The sequence below is a fragment of the Nothobranchius furzeri genome, chromosome 1 (assembly GCF_043380555.1).
Source record: "Nothobranchius furzeri strain GRZ-AD chromosome 1, NfurGRZ-RIMD1, whole genome shotgun sequence".
Classification (NCBI taxonomy): Eukaryota; Metazoa; Chordata; class Actinopteri; order Cyprinodontiformes; family Nothobranchiidae; genus Nothobranchius; species Nothobranchius furzeri.
This window is the reverse complement of record NC_091741.1, coordinates 80,771,741-80,788,221: the sequence shown is the minus strand read 5'-3', so window position 1 is coordinate 80,788,221 and position 16,481 is coordinate 80,771,741. Positions and strand designations below refer to the sequence as shown.

At 42.3% G+C, this 16,481-nt stretch overlaps 1 protein-coding gene across 6 annotated transcripts in view; it reads right to left on the bottom strand.

Moving 5' to 3' along the window:
- The window catches only part of atp8a1 (ATPase phospholipid transporting 8A1), a 146,386-nt gene that overhangs the window by 53,315 nt on the left and 76,590 nt on the right, over window positions 1–16,481 (bottom strand). For 4 of the 6 annotated variants that reach the window (XM_054739252.2, XM_015949802.3, XM_015949794.3 and 1 more), the window contains exons 15-23: window positions 16,068–16,112; window positions 14,722–14,791; window positions 9,633–9,738; window positions 7,006–7,088; window positions 5,863–5,912; window positions 5,656–5,725; window positions 5,098–5,182; window positions 4,297–4,436; window positions 2,679–2,817 (exon numbers count right to left, since the gene is read on the bottom strand). In XM_054739252.2, the coding sequence (XP_054595227.1) occupies window positions 2,679–2,817; window positions 4,297–4,436; window positions 5,098–5,182; window positions 5,656–5,725; window positions 5,863–5,912; window positions 7,006–7,088; window positions 9,633–9,738; window positions 14,722–14,791; window positions 16,068–16,112 (788 nt within the window). The remainder of the gene's footprint in view (window positions 1–2,678; window positions 2,818–4,296; window positions 4,437–5,097; window positions 5,183–5,655; window positions 5,726–5,862; window positions 5,913–7,005; window positions 7,089–9,632; window positions 9,739–14,721; window positions 14,792–16,067; window positions 16,113–16,481) is intronic. The other 2 variants (XM_015949820.3, XM_070550512.1) reach the window with 1 other exon arrangement.

Below are 16,481 nucleotides of genomic sequence, written 5' to 3'. Positions count from 1 at the left end.
ATTTGGTCACAGAGGGCACTGAGAATGGATGTAACGCTGATTCAAGGCAGGAGCAAGAAAGAGAGATTAAAATTAACAGTAACTACTACGGTGAAATGATTTGGCGCTCACATTTAGGAGGACAGATAAGGGATGTTGTTTACTCTCTCTGCTTAAGTGAATAATGCTCCCTCTGGTAAAACCTTATGAAGCATTTGTGAAGTGAGCAGTGTTGTAGGATCCTTCCCTTCATTACACTTTGGCTCATAAGTCCCTATAGCAATACATACTTATAGCTCCTCTTAACCATCAGCTCACAGTAGGGCTGTGGGCTGGCAAGAATCTGGTGCTATGATATACAATACATGGAAGACGATAAGATATTTTATGATTGGGGTGGGAATTTAACGTGTTAATAACGATTAATGAATTTGGAAAAAAATTATGCACTATTTTTGAGCCCTCGAGACCATATAAACCTTTTTACATGCTCCAAACACAACTAAAACTACATTTAAATGAATACTAGCAAATCACACTTCATGAAGAAAAGAAAGAAAAAAAGGCCACGTTTTTATTTTTATGTTTTCTAGTTGTTAGAAAACAGGCAGGCAGTAACTTTGTCCATATGAACTTTATTACAGCAGGAGGGACAAGCACACACACAGGAGAACTTCCCTTGAACTCTACACTACACCTCGATATATATTAGCAGTGCTCTGATGCCACCTAGTGTTCAGTTGAGTTCCATTTACATTTCACCAATAGCACATGTACTAATATTTACACATCCCAACTAATCCCACAATGGTTACCTTTATAATGAGACCAAAGTAATCGAATAGACTCATTAAAGTGTGGGTATGTCATCTGCACCTCACTATAATGATTTTTTATTAAAAAAGAAACTGCCTGGGCACTAATTGTCTTAAACAATTAAAATGCAATTAATCAAGATTAATTCATTACAAAGCCTCACATTAATTAGATTAATTTATTTCTATCATGTCTCACCCCTAATTATGACAATACAAGTCTGACAATATTTGCAATTTTTAAGACAAAATTTAATTAGAAAACTTAGATTAGGGTTAGGGCTAGTTCTTAGAAAAGGCCAGACACTTCCAATCAATCAATCAATCAATCAATCAATCAATCAATCAATCAATCAATCAATCAACTTTATTCATATAGCACTTAATCCTACAATACATGCAACTCAAAGTGCTTAACAAATTAAAAAGGCCCCTTATTCCCTCCCATCTCCAGAATTTTAAAAACAGTCTTGACAATAAAAACCCCTTCACAACACTCCTCCACTGACACACACACACACACACACACACACACACACACACACACACACACACACACACACGCACGCACGTACACACACACACACACACACACACATGCCCCCTTCCCCATGGTAAAAAAAACACATCCAGTGTTCACGTGATTTCTCATTGTTCTGTTAGAATGAAGGCAGTAAAAACAACTGTCCCTAGTGGTCCGAGTTTGAATTACACCACACAACACAATTCTTTTAAACATTGATTCAGTATCATTGTAAAAATATAGCAATATTTTTGCGTATGGATACTGTTTCACATGCTTAGCTCGCAGTAGTGTGTGTTCATGAGTAGACACTGTAAACACACACTTTCACTTAATAAAAAGTGGCATTAGGTTTTAGGCTACACCAAAAAAGAGCTAAATTTAAATCACTTGGAAAAGCGGACAGCGTTTTATTACCTTGGCAACGGGATTCAGTGTGAGAAATTGTATAAAATACTGAGCAGAGTTTTACAAGGTAATTCTGTTAGAGTTGTAAAAATACTTGTAGTGAATGTTAGCCTCGGCTGAGTCCCCTCACATCTGGGCACGGTGGGCACAAAGGGCTGATTCAGCCGTGCCTCAGTAGTAGGTACACCCACAAACGGAGTTACCTTTGATATCTATTTTTCTAAACTTTATGTTACCAATTTGGCTGCTTTCAAGCCTGATCCACTTTTGGTGCTTTCCCCACATCAAAGAACCATCGAACCGGGGCACATAAGGATGAGGAATATGCAGTAAAAAACGCTCAACCGGCCTGATAACATCTTTTAAAACCTCTGAGGAAGCTAGAAGTGTGAGAAAGGTGTCTGCTTGTGTACATATGCGTGTTATTGATTTCCCGTCAGCGTATAGCACTCGTATTTAACGCTGCAACAGATGCATTCACAAAAACACGTGTGACAGAGAAACATTCAACTTGTCAGTAGTTGATGGTGCTGAGTGAGAAATGACCGCAGGGCTGACTGGGGTACCTGTAAGAGCGAAACGCATAAACAAGGCCAAAGTGTGTCATGATGCAGGACCATGAGGGAAAAGGCAACTAAAATGCAAACAGCTATAGATGTTTTCTCTTTACATATGTTAGCAATTCAAGCATCAGTTTCTTATTAGCAGCTGGTAGTAGAGCCGAGCTTGTATGAAGCTCCGGTCGTGGCTTTTTTCTCCTGTGTGTGAGCAGTGTTTCTAGGTGAAAGGGGGCAGATTTAAAAACATATCCTGCTGCTCGGCTACAGGAGTCAAAAAAGCGCACCACTGATGATTTTGGAAGAAAAACAGCACGGCACTTTGCAGAACACACATCAGAGTAGGTAAAACCCAAAGTTCAAAGACTGTAAAGCCCTCAACCTGTCGTTTCTTACCAATATTGATGGCTGTTTCCTGTTTGTCTCCTGTCAGGATCCAGATCTTAATGTCAGCCTTCATTAGCGTCTCTATGGTCTCAGGTACCTTATCTTGGAGCTTGTCTTCGATCGCCGTGGCACCCAGAAGCTGCAGGTTCTACTCCAGAAAAAGTTGAGGGGGGAAAAAAAAGCCAGTAAGTGGGGATCATAACAGAGGAAGGCCTTTAAAACCTCATGTGTCAAACAAAAATCTGAGTCGGGACTGTGTCACTCAGTCAGCCCGTGCTTTTTCCCTCATCAGCTGCGTTTGTTTACTACAAAGAAAAACCACCGTTGGCTTAGGAGGTTTTGGATCAATTAGGGTGCCCCCGTGAGCGGGCATCTCTGGACATGATTTTTTCCACACAAGCACACCCGCAAATGCAGTTATTTTCTAAAGGGAAACTCTGCGGTTCTGTGGGATTGGTTATGGACTTGTAAAGGCTCATCATGGAGCCAAAGGGTTGACAAGACCCAGGGGTAAAGGGGAGACGGGAGCTTGCAGCAGAGGAAAGGTTGTGGAAGCTCTTTTGAGTCGTGACCCGAGCCCTTATGCTTGTAGCTTTGTCCGGTTCAATCACCGTGAACCGCACAACTCTAAAGAGTGGAACTCTGCTCGGCTTTAATGTTTTAACTCTGGAGTAAAAACTGGACCAAATCTTCCACTGACCATGTAAGAACCACAGGGGTTTGCCACTTTAACCACACTTAAAGGAGCTGCTTCTGGACGTCCGAGTCAAAACTTTAAGAAAACACTTCTTCCAGCTCTGAATTTTATGTTCCTCTGTTTAACTGGAGCTTCAAATGTGGGAAACAGTTCTGCTGATAACTTTCCTGGAAAATGCAGTTTGCTAATTTTATGGCTGACTGAGGTCACGAGCAGCTGGGCCAAAAATTTTCTACTTTAGCTCATAGGCTTAAACCAATCTGTTCAGAAATGTTTGTCTCTATGCATAAACAGTTTATTAATAATGTTAGGAATTCAAATGCAACATAACAAAAAACCTGTTCATGGATTAGGCTAATTAAACGTGGAAAAAGGCCAATAACAGTAAAAATGATAGAAAAAATTAAATGTTGAATGTTTTTGAAAGTATACCGTGTTATTTACAGAGGAGGTGATGTGACTTAAATTAATTCTGCCTAAAAAGTCCTGTGCTGTCCTTCTGATCCTAACCCCATTGTGCCCCCATGTGGCATCACTGCGTATATTTTTAGGTAAGGTGGCCCTGATCTGCAGCAAACCCCTGGAAGCAGCGGTGTCACGGTCAGCTCACTGGGCAGAGTCTGTTACAATTTCCTCTTTAAAAGCTTTTACGTTTCATTTGTGATTGATTGCCTCCATTTGTTTGGGGCAGCCACTAAGACGAGCCAAGAGGGGTTGATTTAAGGCTGCTGCTTCCTGTGTTTGGCTAACAGACCAGCCTCACAGAAAACCGATCCCACCTGCTGGTCAAAGCCTCAGCTTTGCACTAAATGGGCACAATGTTAAACTTCTGAGTGTTTACTGGCATAATTACACTTCCTCCCCATTAGTTATGTGCAAGCTCAAGCCAAGAGTAATCTCTCTAAAAGTCACAGACGCCTCAGATCAAACCTTCTCTATCAGTTCGTAGCTCTCCTCCAGTTTCAGGGCTCGGTTCTGAAGGGAGGTGCTAGCTCTGAGGTAGATCTCCTGCCAGTGCTGATAGGACGACTCGCTGATGTCTGCCACAGCAAAACACAGAGTGCGCAGTCCTGGAAGATTACAAACACAACGCTCAGGTCAGATGTTGCGAGTCCTTCCGATGAGTCCCAACACGTCACCCAGTTCAATCATTACTTTTGTTCCAGTGGCACCAGAGAACAAAACCATCTTGGCAGGGTATTCATTTCTTTATTAAACATCAAGAAGAAAAATATATTACAGAAATATTAATCTATCTGCTTCTCCCTGATTACAGTCCCACTCATTCACTGCAGCAGTGATTGTGCTCCTCTGACATCACAATCAATAGGCATAGAGCATTTACGAACCCATCAACTAAACAATCCATTTCCTTTGTAGCCATTTTCAGCTCTTTCCATACAGCTGTAACTGGAGAGCCTCACAGTCTTTCTTTAATGCTATTTTTAGCCAACATCAAATATTCCCAATGACATCATGTTGTGGGTGCCTCACAAGGGGGCAGTGTGAACACAGAACATGCCAAACACACTCTACCGCTCTTTTCTTTTTATAAATGCACAGCCAGACGCTAGGACCCCTTCTAAAGACTCACACTTGAATCAGCTCCTTGAAGATGTTGTGGGAAAAAACAAAAACTTTTGTTTTTCTAAAGTAAGATTATGACCAGAAATAAATGAGGGATGTGTGTTAGAGGGATTTTAAGACAGGGGGCAATGTTTCTCCACTCACCCTCCGTGGCAAACTGCTCCAGGTGCTTTAATGTGATCTCCTTGTACCTGGAGCTGTCTGCCAGACGCTCATAGATCACCGTGTCCTGAAGAGAACGAGCTCTCATTGGTTACTGACACCAAGGAAGGAGACACACTAACATCCTGGACTTTTAAAGCGTGCACACACAATAACAGCCTTCTACTTTATTTCCATGAATGAAATTAAACAAAGATGATAAAATATTACTAATGACATTTGTAGTAACCATTCTACTACACATTAGAACTTGTTACACAACGTAATTCCCTGATGTTTAGGGAAAAAGTGGCAAACTGCTTTGAGAAACATGATTTAACTTTCAATCAACCCATCATCTTTTCAGCCCAGTGTTGGTGCAGTTAGTCCAGGAGCCCCTGCAGACGGAGATCTGGTGCTTCTTGTAACGGCGTGTCTTTATACAACACTTAACGTATTGTCCTGGTGCTCGTTCAAAAGATGAGGCAATAAGGGCAGGAGAGACAACGATGTGTGATGATGGGCTGTTGCATGTTGCCATGGAGACAGACAGGCACTCACAGCTCCTTTGCAGTAGAGGCGGATCTTCCCAGATGGGGTGCGCATGATGACGGACATCCTCTTCCTCACGCTGAGACAAAAATGAGAAAGAGCAAAAGCCTCCCCGTTAGAGGTAACATCCAGCTGAAATCTCAGTATAACGTTAGCAATGATGTGAAAGGATTGAAATACATTTTTATTAAAAATAATAACTCATCAAACAAGTACCTTGTAAACTCCAGCACATGAAGCAGCTCATACCTTTCTTCCGTTCGGAGCTAAATCACAAAAACACACAAGAGATAACTCAAACATTCTAAAGCAGAAATCTCTACTTTGGCTTTCTAATGAAGCCAACTCATCCGTTCTCTCCAAATCAGCATTAATGGCAGTTTAAACATGGTTTTCATTTGTCTCCTCACTGAGCTGATGGAGGGAGAATAAGGAGGTAAATTTCAATTAACTTCTTTAATTGTTAAAAGCACCAGGTACAAGATAGTCATTAAGAGCTTCAGAAGGTCTAATGAAGATGAAGACATCAGATAAACCTGGAGAAGACGAGAAGTTCTGATTTAGGATTGAAAAGTAATAAATTATTCCAGCCTTTTCTGCCTCAGGGTGCTTGAATGCAGTTATCAGGTTAGCTAATTAAGCTAGCGACAGGATGTGTGACCTGAGCCTCAGAGAAGACGCGCCGCCTCAGATAAGGATGTGATGTTGTAGGGCTTTTTTTTTATTCTTGTGACCTAAATGAGTACATTTTCTTAATTTAAGATCAAGGCATGATTACTAACATGGAAATTAAATATGAAAAGTTGCAAAACAAAATAATTACTAAACTAATAAAATGTGTTTTATATGTTGTACGGTTGTGTGACTTCCTTAAAAAAGTCTTCATGGAAAAAAGAAATGGTACTTTTTGGGGGGTTGTTTCTTTTTTGCTTCCCATAGTTTGGAAAGTGTTTCATATTTTCCATGTTTAAAGGTGCATTATGTAGAAATGAAGTAAAAATGGCATGCTGTGGTAACATTTGGTTACTTCAACTACTTTAAACAACTCTGGAGATTTTTGTCAGCCGCCGTCAAATTACAACTGTTGGTGCTGCAGCATCAGCTTGCAGGAGACATGGCAACCCCACACTCACTGATGGTAAGCAGTAGTTACGTCCCTCCTTTTGTTTTGAAAGGAGAAAAACTGACAATCCTCACAGCCAGCTGGATATGAAACATGTTTCAGTATAACCTTCCTTCCAAAATGACTGAAACATTAGACTTTTTAAGGATTTTCCCACTGAATTCTTAAATACTGCACCTTTAAAGTCACATCATACACAAAAACACAACTCGTAACATAAATTTGCTTCTACTCACTATTTCCACAATCACACTGTCCGGGGTTCGTCCAGAAAACACAAAGCCAAGGTTTCGAGCAGCTCTTACCAGAGCTCCTTCATCTTGAGAATAGACAGAAAAAAAAGTCAAAATGCAAATGAACATTCTTACACACACACACACACACACACACACACACACACACACACACAGGTAAATACCCAGCCATATACCGATAACAAGGAAGCAGAACATGACTTTTTATTTAACAACTACATTTTGTACTTTGACACATTTTTAGAATCAAAACAAATTAAAACCTGAAGATAAGGTGCACATTGCTGTTTACAACAGTTGACATAACTGTTCTCACTGCAGAAATTTCACAAACCGTTTCACACTAGGTTCATCGAAAATATATAGTTTTATCAAACACGAAAAACACACTTAATACACACACACTTAAACTGATTACATCTTTACCTACAAAACTGTACTTACAAATCAGAAGCATCAGAGATAATCTTCACTGGTGCACATGACCCATAATGTTACGCCCCATTCATATTCAGCCATTAACAGAACAGTACAAAGTTGCTTTGTCTCTTCACATAACAGAAAACTGATTTATTTGATGTAATGTTAGTAATTTATTGTACTTCATAGTGTAAATCAGGTTTACTCAAATGTAATGGTCCGAGGTCCGGACCGGGGGCGGGGGCTGCTGCTGGGGAGGGTTCGCACGGGGTTCGGGGGCCACAAAGACGTACGCCTATTGAGTACCGCTGATGTAAATTGTATACAAGTGCAAAAAATGTTTTTTGTTTTGGTTTACAGTCAGCTTTTTCATTCTATTATACAGAATAGGGCCAAGGCTTCCATTTGTCAACAATTCTGTTCAGAACCTTTATGGACAGGATTTCTAGGAGCAGCCAAGTTGGTGAGGGGACCCGTTTTGGTGGCCTGAGGATCAGGTCTTCTTTTTGCAGATGATGTGGTCCTGCTGGCTTCATCAGAACGTGATCTCTGGCTTTAGCTGTAGCGGTTTGCAACCGAGTGTGAAGCAGCTGGGATGAGAATCAGCTACTCTAAATCTGAGACCAAGGTCTTGAGTCCAAAAAAGATGGAACGTGAGATCAACAGGCGGATTGGTGCCGTGTCTGCAGTGATGTACCAGTCTGCCATGGTGAAGAAAGAGCTGAGCCGGAAGGCGAAGCTCTCGATTTACCGATCGATCTACAGTAAGTTCCTCCCCTCACCTGTGGTCATGAGCTTTGGGTAGTGACCGAAAGAACAAGATCACAGATACAAGCGGCCAAAATGAGTTTTCTTTGCAGGGTAGCTGGGCTCTCCCATATGGGCCATTCTCATCTGTACCGGGTCGGCCCGGGCCGGGTAGCCCCAGTCGGCCCCAGCCTGGCCCGGTTGATTCCACACATCCTTGTCTTAAGCCCATGTGGGCTGATTCTACCCACCAATAAGAGGCTTGCTCTAATGGAAGGTGTGAATTTGCTGTCAGCAGTGGGTGTGTTGGCCCTGGTCGGCCTGAAGCAGACCCCCTCGAGAAGAGGGCTGAGAATGAGCCTTGGTTGGCCCGGAAAAATACCAGGCCACCCAGATATGTAAACAACCTCCGCTACCCAGCCCGGGCCGACCCGGTACAGATGGGAATGGCCCATTAGAGATAGGGTGAGAAGCTCGGCCATCCGGGAGGGGCTCAGAGTAGACCCACTGCTCCTCCACATCGAGAGGAGCCAGTTGTGGTGTCTCAGGCATCTGGTTAGGATTCCTCCTAGATTCCTTCCTGGTGAGGTTTTCCAGGCACCTTCAACCAGGAGCAGACCTAAAGGAAGCCCTAGGACATGCTGGAGGGACTATGTCTCTGAGCTGGCCAGGGAACGCCTTGGAAGCTGGTCCAAGTGGCTGGGGAGAAGGAAGTCTGGCTACTGCTGCCCCTGTGACCTGACCCCAGATAAAAGGACGATAATAGATACACAGAACTGTGAAAATGATAAAAGAATGGATCACTAAGTAAGAGTGACAAACACCCTTCTTTGTGTAAACGGGAACTTTCTTTTAATAGCATCATTCCCGGCTCTTGCATGTTCCTATGATTGTATTGATGTCATTATCAAACCCTGACATCAACAAAAGTGAAACTTTTAAATTAAACAGCTGCATCAAATCTCATTGTATTATATTCATTAGCAGAGCTGTAGTTAAAGGCCTGGAGTGGCAGCACAGCAGCAGTTTGGAATGAAGAAGAGTACATGTGCCTCCGAGCAACATCTGAGAAGAAAGCACATTATTGGCTCCTGTGATTTTTGACACGTATGCCCCCTGAAGGCAGCAAATGTCATTTCCAACTACAAGTGAGAGCGTAATGGTGTCATAATGATCTCATGTAGTACCACTGCTTCCTGTTGACAGTGTTTCTGATTCTTAATTTGCTGCTAGATAAGAATAGAAGTTGAATTTTAAAGTAATTTAAAGTACTTTAACTTCACTACTTAAAAAGAGAGCATATTAGTAAAACTCCAGGGTCATTTAAATAAGAAAAATCATCCAGACATGGCAATACCAAACCACTGTGTGTGAACACACCTCATACAGTGGCGTCACACTTCCTAGCCAGGAGCTACATTCTACTATAAAGTGTACTATACCTGGAGATGCAGCCTGGTAGGTAATTTTCCCATCCGTGCGCTCCGGGACTGCAGTGTGACAGATGGCCATCATGGTCATGAACTCCTGGATAACAGCAGCTGTAGGCTACAGAAAGTGAAAGAGGGCACTTTGAATTTTAATGTTCTTAAAATGTGGAACAAAAGCAGAAATAACTAGACAAATTGCATTTCTTGCAGAAATGTAGTTTGAATGCTGAATAGCTGAACTTAGGCTGAAACTAAGCAAAACTGTCAAAATGAACTGAATGTTTTGAAAGATTTAGAAGCAGAAAGCACCAACAAGTGAATAAAGCACAAAAAGTAAGTGAAGAATAGAGAAAAATTCTGAAAAAGCAGAAAACTGAAATCTGTGAACATTTTTTTTTAAATCTGGATAGCTAAAATGACTAAATACTTGTTATTTGAGTAGGACTAGTTTAACTGTTCAATTTTTACATTTAGCTGAACTGTGAAATTATCAGCATATGCCAAATTCAGAAATTGATTGCTGAAGCTGCTGAATAGCTGAAGTGAGGCTGAAACTAAGCTAAACTGTCAAAATGAGCTGAATGTATTCAAAGGTTTAGAAGCAGGGCTCGGCCGGCTTGGGGGTGGGAGGCTGCGGGTGGGCATGTGGGCTTGCCGCTGATATCTCCCGGGATTCTGCCGGCTGCTGATTGTGACCCCCCGGGGCGATCCTCTGTGCTTCTCGAGGGGGGCGGGGGCCTTTCTGGTTGCAGTCTCCTTGGGGTTCCTGTGTTCTGGGGCAGCGCCTGGATCTCTGGGACTTGGAGCTCCCCCCGTCTCCTGCGCATGTTTGGGGGGCAGATCTGTGGCCCCTCACACTCTCTATCAGATGCTCCTATAGAGAATTCTTACATATACAAGCGCGTGTGCTCACATGGTGCTCTCATCAGTATGGACTTGGGCATTTTCAACACATGTCTTAAGGCTGTGGTTGGCACTAAATGCACTGTGATTTATTATCGTGTGATTGTTCAGTTAAACAATGTTGAGTTTATATTTCCTCATCAGGTTGGCGTAGTGAGAGCTTGCTCCTGATGTATTGTTGTGTGTCCCTTTTTTGTTTGTTTTTCCCTTTCTGCAGGTCTACAAGCAGACTCTTGTTCATCATTGTTTATTTTTGTGGAGTCATAGCCGTAAAGAGCTGAATGTTTTGGTACCAAATTAGTTCAAATAGCTGAAAATTTGAAGAAGAAGCGGTCCATAAAACGTACGGAAGAAACAAACATAGATATAAAGAGAAACAGGAAAACGATGGTTTGAATGCTTAACCGCATTCAAACTATTACAAAGACCTTTATGGAGAGGGTAAGAAGAAGGAACAAAGGCAGGAAAAGCTTTGTCCCACAGACTCAACAACCTGTCTGACTCCCTGACGATGAACACGGAAGACACGGATGCTGCAGCACATTACATGTGTTAAAGGTTCATTCATTAGACTTTTATAAATTATAACATTTTAGTTTTACTTAAATATGACACAACAAACCAGATTCACAACATAAAAAACATCCATCCATCCATCCATCCATCCGCTTATCCGGAGTCAGGTTGTGGGGGCAGTAGCCTAAGGCGAGAGGCCCAGACTTCCCTCTCCCCAGCCACTTGGGCCAGCTCCTCCGGGGGAATCCCAAGGCGTTCCCTGGCCAGGTGAGAGACAAAGTCCCTCCACCGTGTCCTGGGTCTACCTTTAGGCATTCTCGTTCTTTCGGTCACTACCCAAAGCTCATGACCATAGGTGAGGGTAGGAACGTAGATCGAGGTAAATCGAGAGATTCACCTTCTGACTCAGCTCTCTCTTCACCACGATAGACCGGTACAACGCCCACATCACTGCAGATGCAGCACCAATCTGCCTATTGATCTCACTCTCCAGTTTTCCCTCACTCGTGAACAAGACCCCGAGATACTTAAACTCCTCCACTTGGGGCAGGACCTCATCCCTGACCCGGAGAAGGTGTTCTACCCTTTCCTGAATCAAGACCATGGTCTCAGATTTAGAGGAGCTGATTTTCATCCCAGCTGCTTCACACTCGGCTGCGAACCGCTCCAGCGAAAGCTGAAGATCACGCTCTGATGAAGCCAACAGGACCACATCATCTGCAAAAAGCAGACCTGATCCTCAGGCCACCAAAATGGATGCCCTCCACACCTTGGTTGCACCTAGAAATCCTGTCTATAAAGGTTATGCCCACACATGTTATAAAAAAGACGTAATTGTTAAACATGTTATTTTTGAAATACCTACTGTCCTCAAGTTAAAAACAAAGAAATATTTTTTTTTTACTAACCCCACTGTATCCACTTTTCCAGTCTGAAAACATGTGGCTTCAGCACTCAGCAATCAGGGTTGACCAGACAAATAACCACTGGTAAAAAGCCAATTGGGTCACACAGAACAAGCCCGCAAGAGTCAAGCCTCTGACACACATTTAGTCATGCTTTTTCATCCAACATGAACTTGCCTCAGCTAATGGAAAAAGGGCCAAAGTGGCATACCTGGGGCACTTACATTAATGAAAGGACCAGCATGACTAACTTGCTGTGGGGGGAATTCAGACAGGCATCTGCGGAGGCTCCTATCTAACACCGGAGGGCCACTGGTTTGGAGGAAGTGACTGCAACTGAGTCAGAAATCAGTAGCTTCCAGGCCCACAGCAGGCCCGAATAAGCCAACTAAACAAACCGTATATGGCTACAAACATTTGGTAACAATTATGCCTGACCTCCCTCACAGGACAGTACTATCACCATGAGAAATCTGTAAGGCTTCACTCAACTCGCAGCCGATTAGAGAAAGCACAAAAAGACTGATCGCTTCTAATTGAATCAAGGCTGAAAAATCCTTTACTATTTTTACTGTTCTCAAACAAAACATGTGTGCTCTTGCATTTATTTTTTCCTCTTTCTGTTGGCCTTGAGAACCATGAGAGGAACAAAGGAGAAAACAAATGATGGGAACAGAGGGGTGACTCAAAGGACCACTTGAAAAGGAAAATGCACAGAGTCCATTACAGTCCAGGTGGCTGAGAGACCTCTCATCCTAGCAGCATGCTAATCTGAGCTGTGTTGACAGGTATCCTCTGAAAGGATATGTTGGAGTGTACACATGTTTGTGTGTTTGTGTGTTAAGCCAAGAGAACAAGAGAATTGCTAATGAACTCATAAAATATACAACTCATTGTGACTGGACTTGTATTTATTTTATATTTTTACCCATTGGCAGCTCCTTTATCATGCTAAATCCATTTTGGATATTTTGACAGTGTTATATTATTTCCTTATGAAGACATCCCAAAGCAGTTTTTGGCTCTGCACATGCATTTTCCTGTCTCAGCTGCAAATCCTCAGCTGTCTGCCCAGCGACTGCTGGGGTTGTTGCTGCATCACCACAACCTGCTCCTTTCCATCCAGAGAGTCACTAGTCTGGATCCCCTGAACTGTAAATACTAACACCCAGCCTCTCCGTGTAGCTAGCAGGCACTTTAAATAATACCTAAACCCAAAAATGTATTTTTGTCTGCAAGAGGAACAGGAACCCTGTTCAGACCTTCTGCAGAAATGGTTGGATTTTATCTTTAGCTCTCACAAACCGAACCAGTGTGACAGTGATTTCACAAACTGTTTGTCAAGCCAACACTAGTTCAGGAGTGCGTTTTCAGACGGATTACACCTTCATTCCAGTGCCATTCCAATGTTAGAACCACCTGATAGGAGGGGTTCTTCCATTGCTCTAAAAGGTGTAAAAAAGCACGACACAGGCCATTTACATGCGGTGTGCTGTGATATATTCATTTTGTTGTTTGGGTTTGAACACCCAGAAAAGCTGCAGATGAAGTTCAGGAAATACGAAAAGCACCAAGGGGAGCTGGTAAATCCCTTTTCATCTAGTGTGCCATCCTCCTTAACACAGTGTTAGGGCTACTCATATAAACAGCCTGTGGCCATGAGAAAGAAAAAAAAACTGTTCTAAAAGGTCAGAATGAGAAATCTTTAAGAAAGAACACTCCTGACAAATATCAAGTGTTGTCTCCATGAGAACATCAAGCGTTTTATGAAATTAGCTACATTTAGCATTTACAGGAGTGTCATGTGGGTCGCAACAAAGTATTAGTGGCTTTTGCTGGAGCGGTTTGCAGCTCAGTGCGAAACATTGGGGATGAAGATCAGTTCCACTAGATCTGAGACGTGTTGAGCCCAAAAAGAGAAGAATATCTTCTCTGGGTCAGGGACAAGGCCCTGGCCCAGGTGGGGGAGTTTAGTGTCTCTCAGACAGGACATGCTGGAGGGACTATGTCTCTCACCTGGCCAGGGAACACCTTGGGATTCCCCCAGAGGAGCTGGCCCAGTAGCTGGGGCGAGGGAAGTCTGGGCCTCTCGGCTTAGGCCATTCATAATCAACCCTTAACAACATTACAGCTGCACCCCAACAGATTAATCATGAGCAGAATCCCTACCAAGCCTGTGGTTTCAAATCTGTGGTAGGCAATTAGCAGTGGGCGAGGAGCTATCATTATGAAACCTCAAACAAACTCAATGTGGGAACAAATTCTGCTATCATAACAAAGCACTTGGCACATGGCAGTGGGATTACCATTGTCCCGAGGCAGTATTATTGCATGTGATTAAATCCGACATCTTCAACTCTGCTCTGCAGCTGAGTGACTCGTGACCAAATCAATCACTGCTTTCACTGATTTATGACTTCAGATGGTCTTTACTGTTCCTCCTAACTCATATAAAGAAATGCATCCCAAATTAGATTGTGAGGATTTTAAGTCAGATCGAGTTTATTGGAATGTTTGCTTGTTTTTAATTATAATGTGCACAGAAAGAGTATTTCACCTCTCAGCATGGTTTTAATGAAACAGATCTGAACTCATTTGGTCTCTAAATGTCTCACATCCTAATAAATGGCATCACTTCTAAGCCACTGCATGCATGCGTAAACAACTTTCTCAAATGAAAAATTACACGACAACCACACAGAATCATATTAAAAACGCATGTTAGTCGGCTCTTAGCAGAAGCAGCAGTAGTCTCAGGAGGCGCTAATATTACTTACGTGATGACTCTGGAGGTTTTCCAGTAAGCTTGGGTCATTAAATCCAGCCTCATCCGAGTGTGTGCTGAGCCTGGAAAGAGGAAACTGAGATATTGCATCACCAGAAAACTTCTGATAAACACTAAATTAAAGGATGGATTTAGAGTGTATGGAATGATTTTTTTTCATTTTTTATGATTGGGTTTTGTATTGTACCTAACGAAATCTCACTGTGTAATAGTAAACCTCATTTACTCCCTCGGTTCTGAAAAACCTCTAAGCTGCTTTAGCAAATGTACAGAGCAGGCTAGGTTTTGAACGCAAACACAGTCATGGAACACTCCACTCCCCTCGGGTATCTTCCCTGAGACGCTCCTGCTGTAACCAGACACCCGCATTTCAAGAGTAAACCAGAAAGTGCTAAACACCAGTCGCCGTTTTCCAGGTCCAAATGTCTTTTGTTGTCCGTGACTTCAAATGGTGTTTTTCTCTCTCTGGTAGTTTTTACTAAAGTATGTTAAACCTTTAGCAATGCTACTCCAAGCATTTTTGAATATTCATTATATAATAAAAATATAAAACTGCAGCAAAAAAAGTTTACAGATGTATTTTTTTCTGCAGTAAAACAGCTCTCAGGGTCCTTTTGTCTTGATGAAATTTGTGAGGCATGAGACCAGGTGAGAAGGATGGTAAGATATTGATTATCTGCCAGCACATAGAGGTCCTGTCGCTATGGAAACAAGAGTGCTGGCTGTTAAGTCAATAATTAGGGCAGAGATCCAACTCAAAACAATGACACAACACCATCCTGCTATCAGAGCTGCAAATCAAAATATTTAAATGTGTTAAAGCTTCAAAGAACCATTACTATTTTCAATAGTCCTGCATCCTTTAACCTACAAGATCTAAATATAATGTCAGGCTGTTTGGAGAAGAAGAACGTCTAAAAGAATGCTTTACGGAAGTTAACAACATCTCTCAAAGCAGCAAAACACAAACCGAGTTCGATCCCTCATGCAAACTGGATAAACCACACCCATGCTGCAGAGCTGAGTGTGTGTGAGTGTTTGCATGTGTGACAGAAAGACTGGAACTGGGTGGGGAGCTGTCATCGCCAAAGTCAGACAGAATGTGCTGCATGGCTTCAATACAACACACTAAAAAGCCCGTCTTCTTGCAACTGGAATCAATAATAAACATTGGATTTTTTTTCTTTTTTCGCATCAACACAAGGATTCAAGAGCCACATTCACAAGTTCAAAAAGTACTGCACACACACACAGTCACATTTTTCACAAGGCAGAGCAGCAATAATACATGACAGAAGCAGGAGAAAAACAGCAATCATTTTACACCCATCATCTTACCAGTCGTCCTCTGCAAAACTACCCTCCTCAGCCTCAGGGACGTGACTGTTGAAGTGAAGGTGGAAACAAAAAGCATCTTGTTGACAAAGTCTTCAGTTAACATTCAGATGCCAGAAATAGGGTTAAAGTGGAATTGTTTATGTGCAGGTTAACAAGTAAGATTAGTCAGATGAAAGGTGTTAGACGTAGGGAGATTAATGCAGGCTCTCTAGTTGTTATAGGCACAACTAACTACCAGCAGCAAATTTACAGTTTAGCTTAGTGTGAAGAAAGAAAAGAAAAACCCTTCAGCTGCAGATTGTTTTAAATGAACGTTCATGAATAAAATTAATGTAAGGACATCAGCTTTAGCACACCTTCAAGCAGAACATTTTTAGAGAAAAGGCCTTTACGTCCGTCAGCCCTGATTAGCTA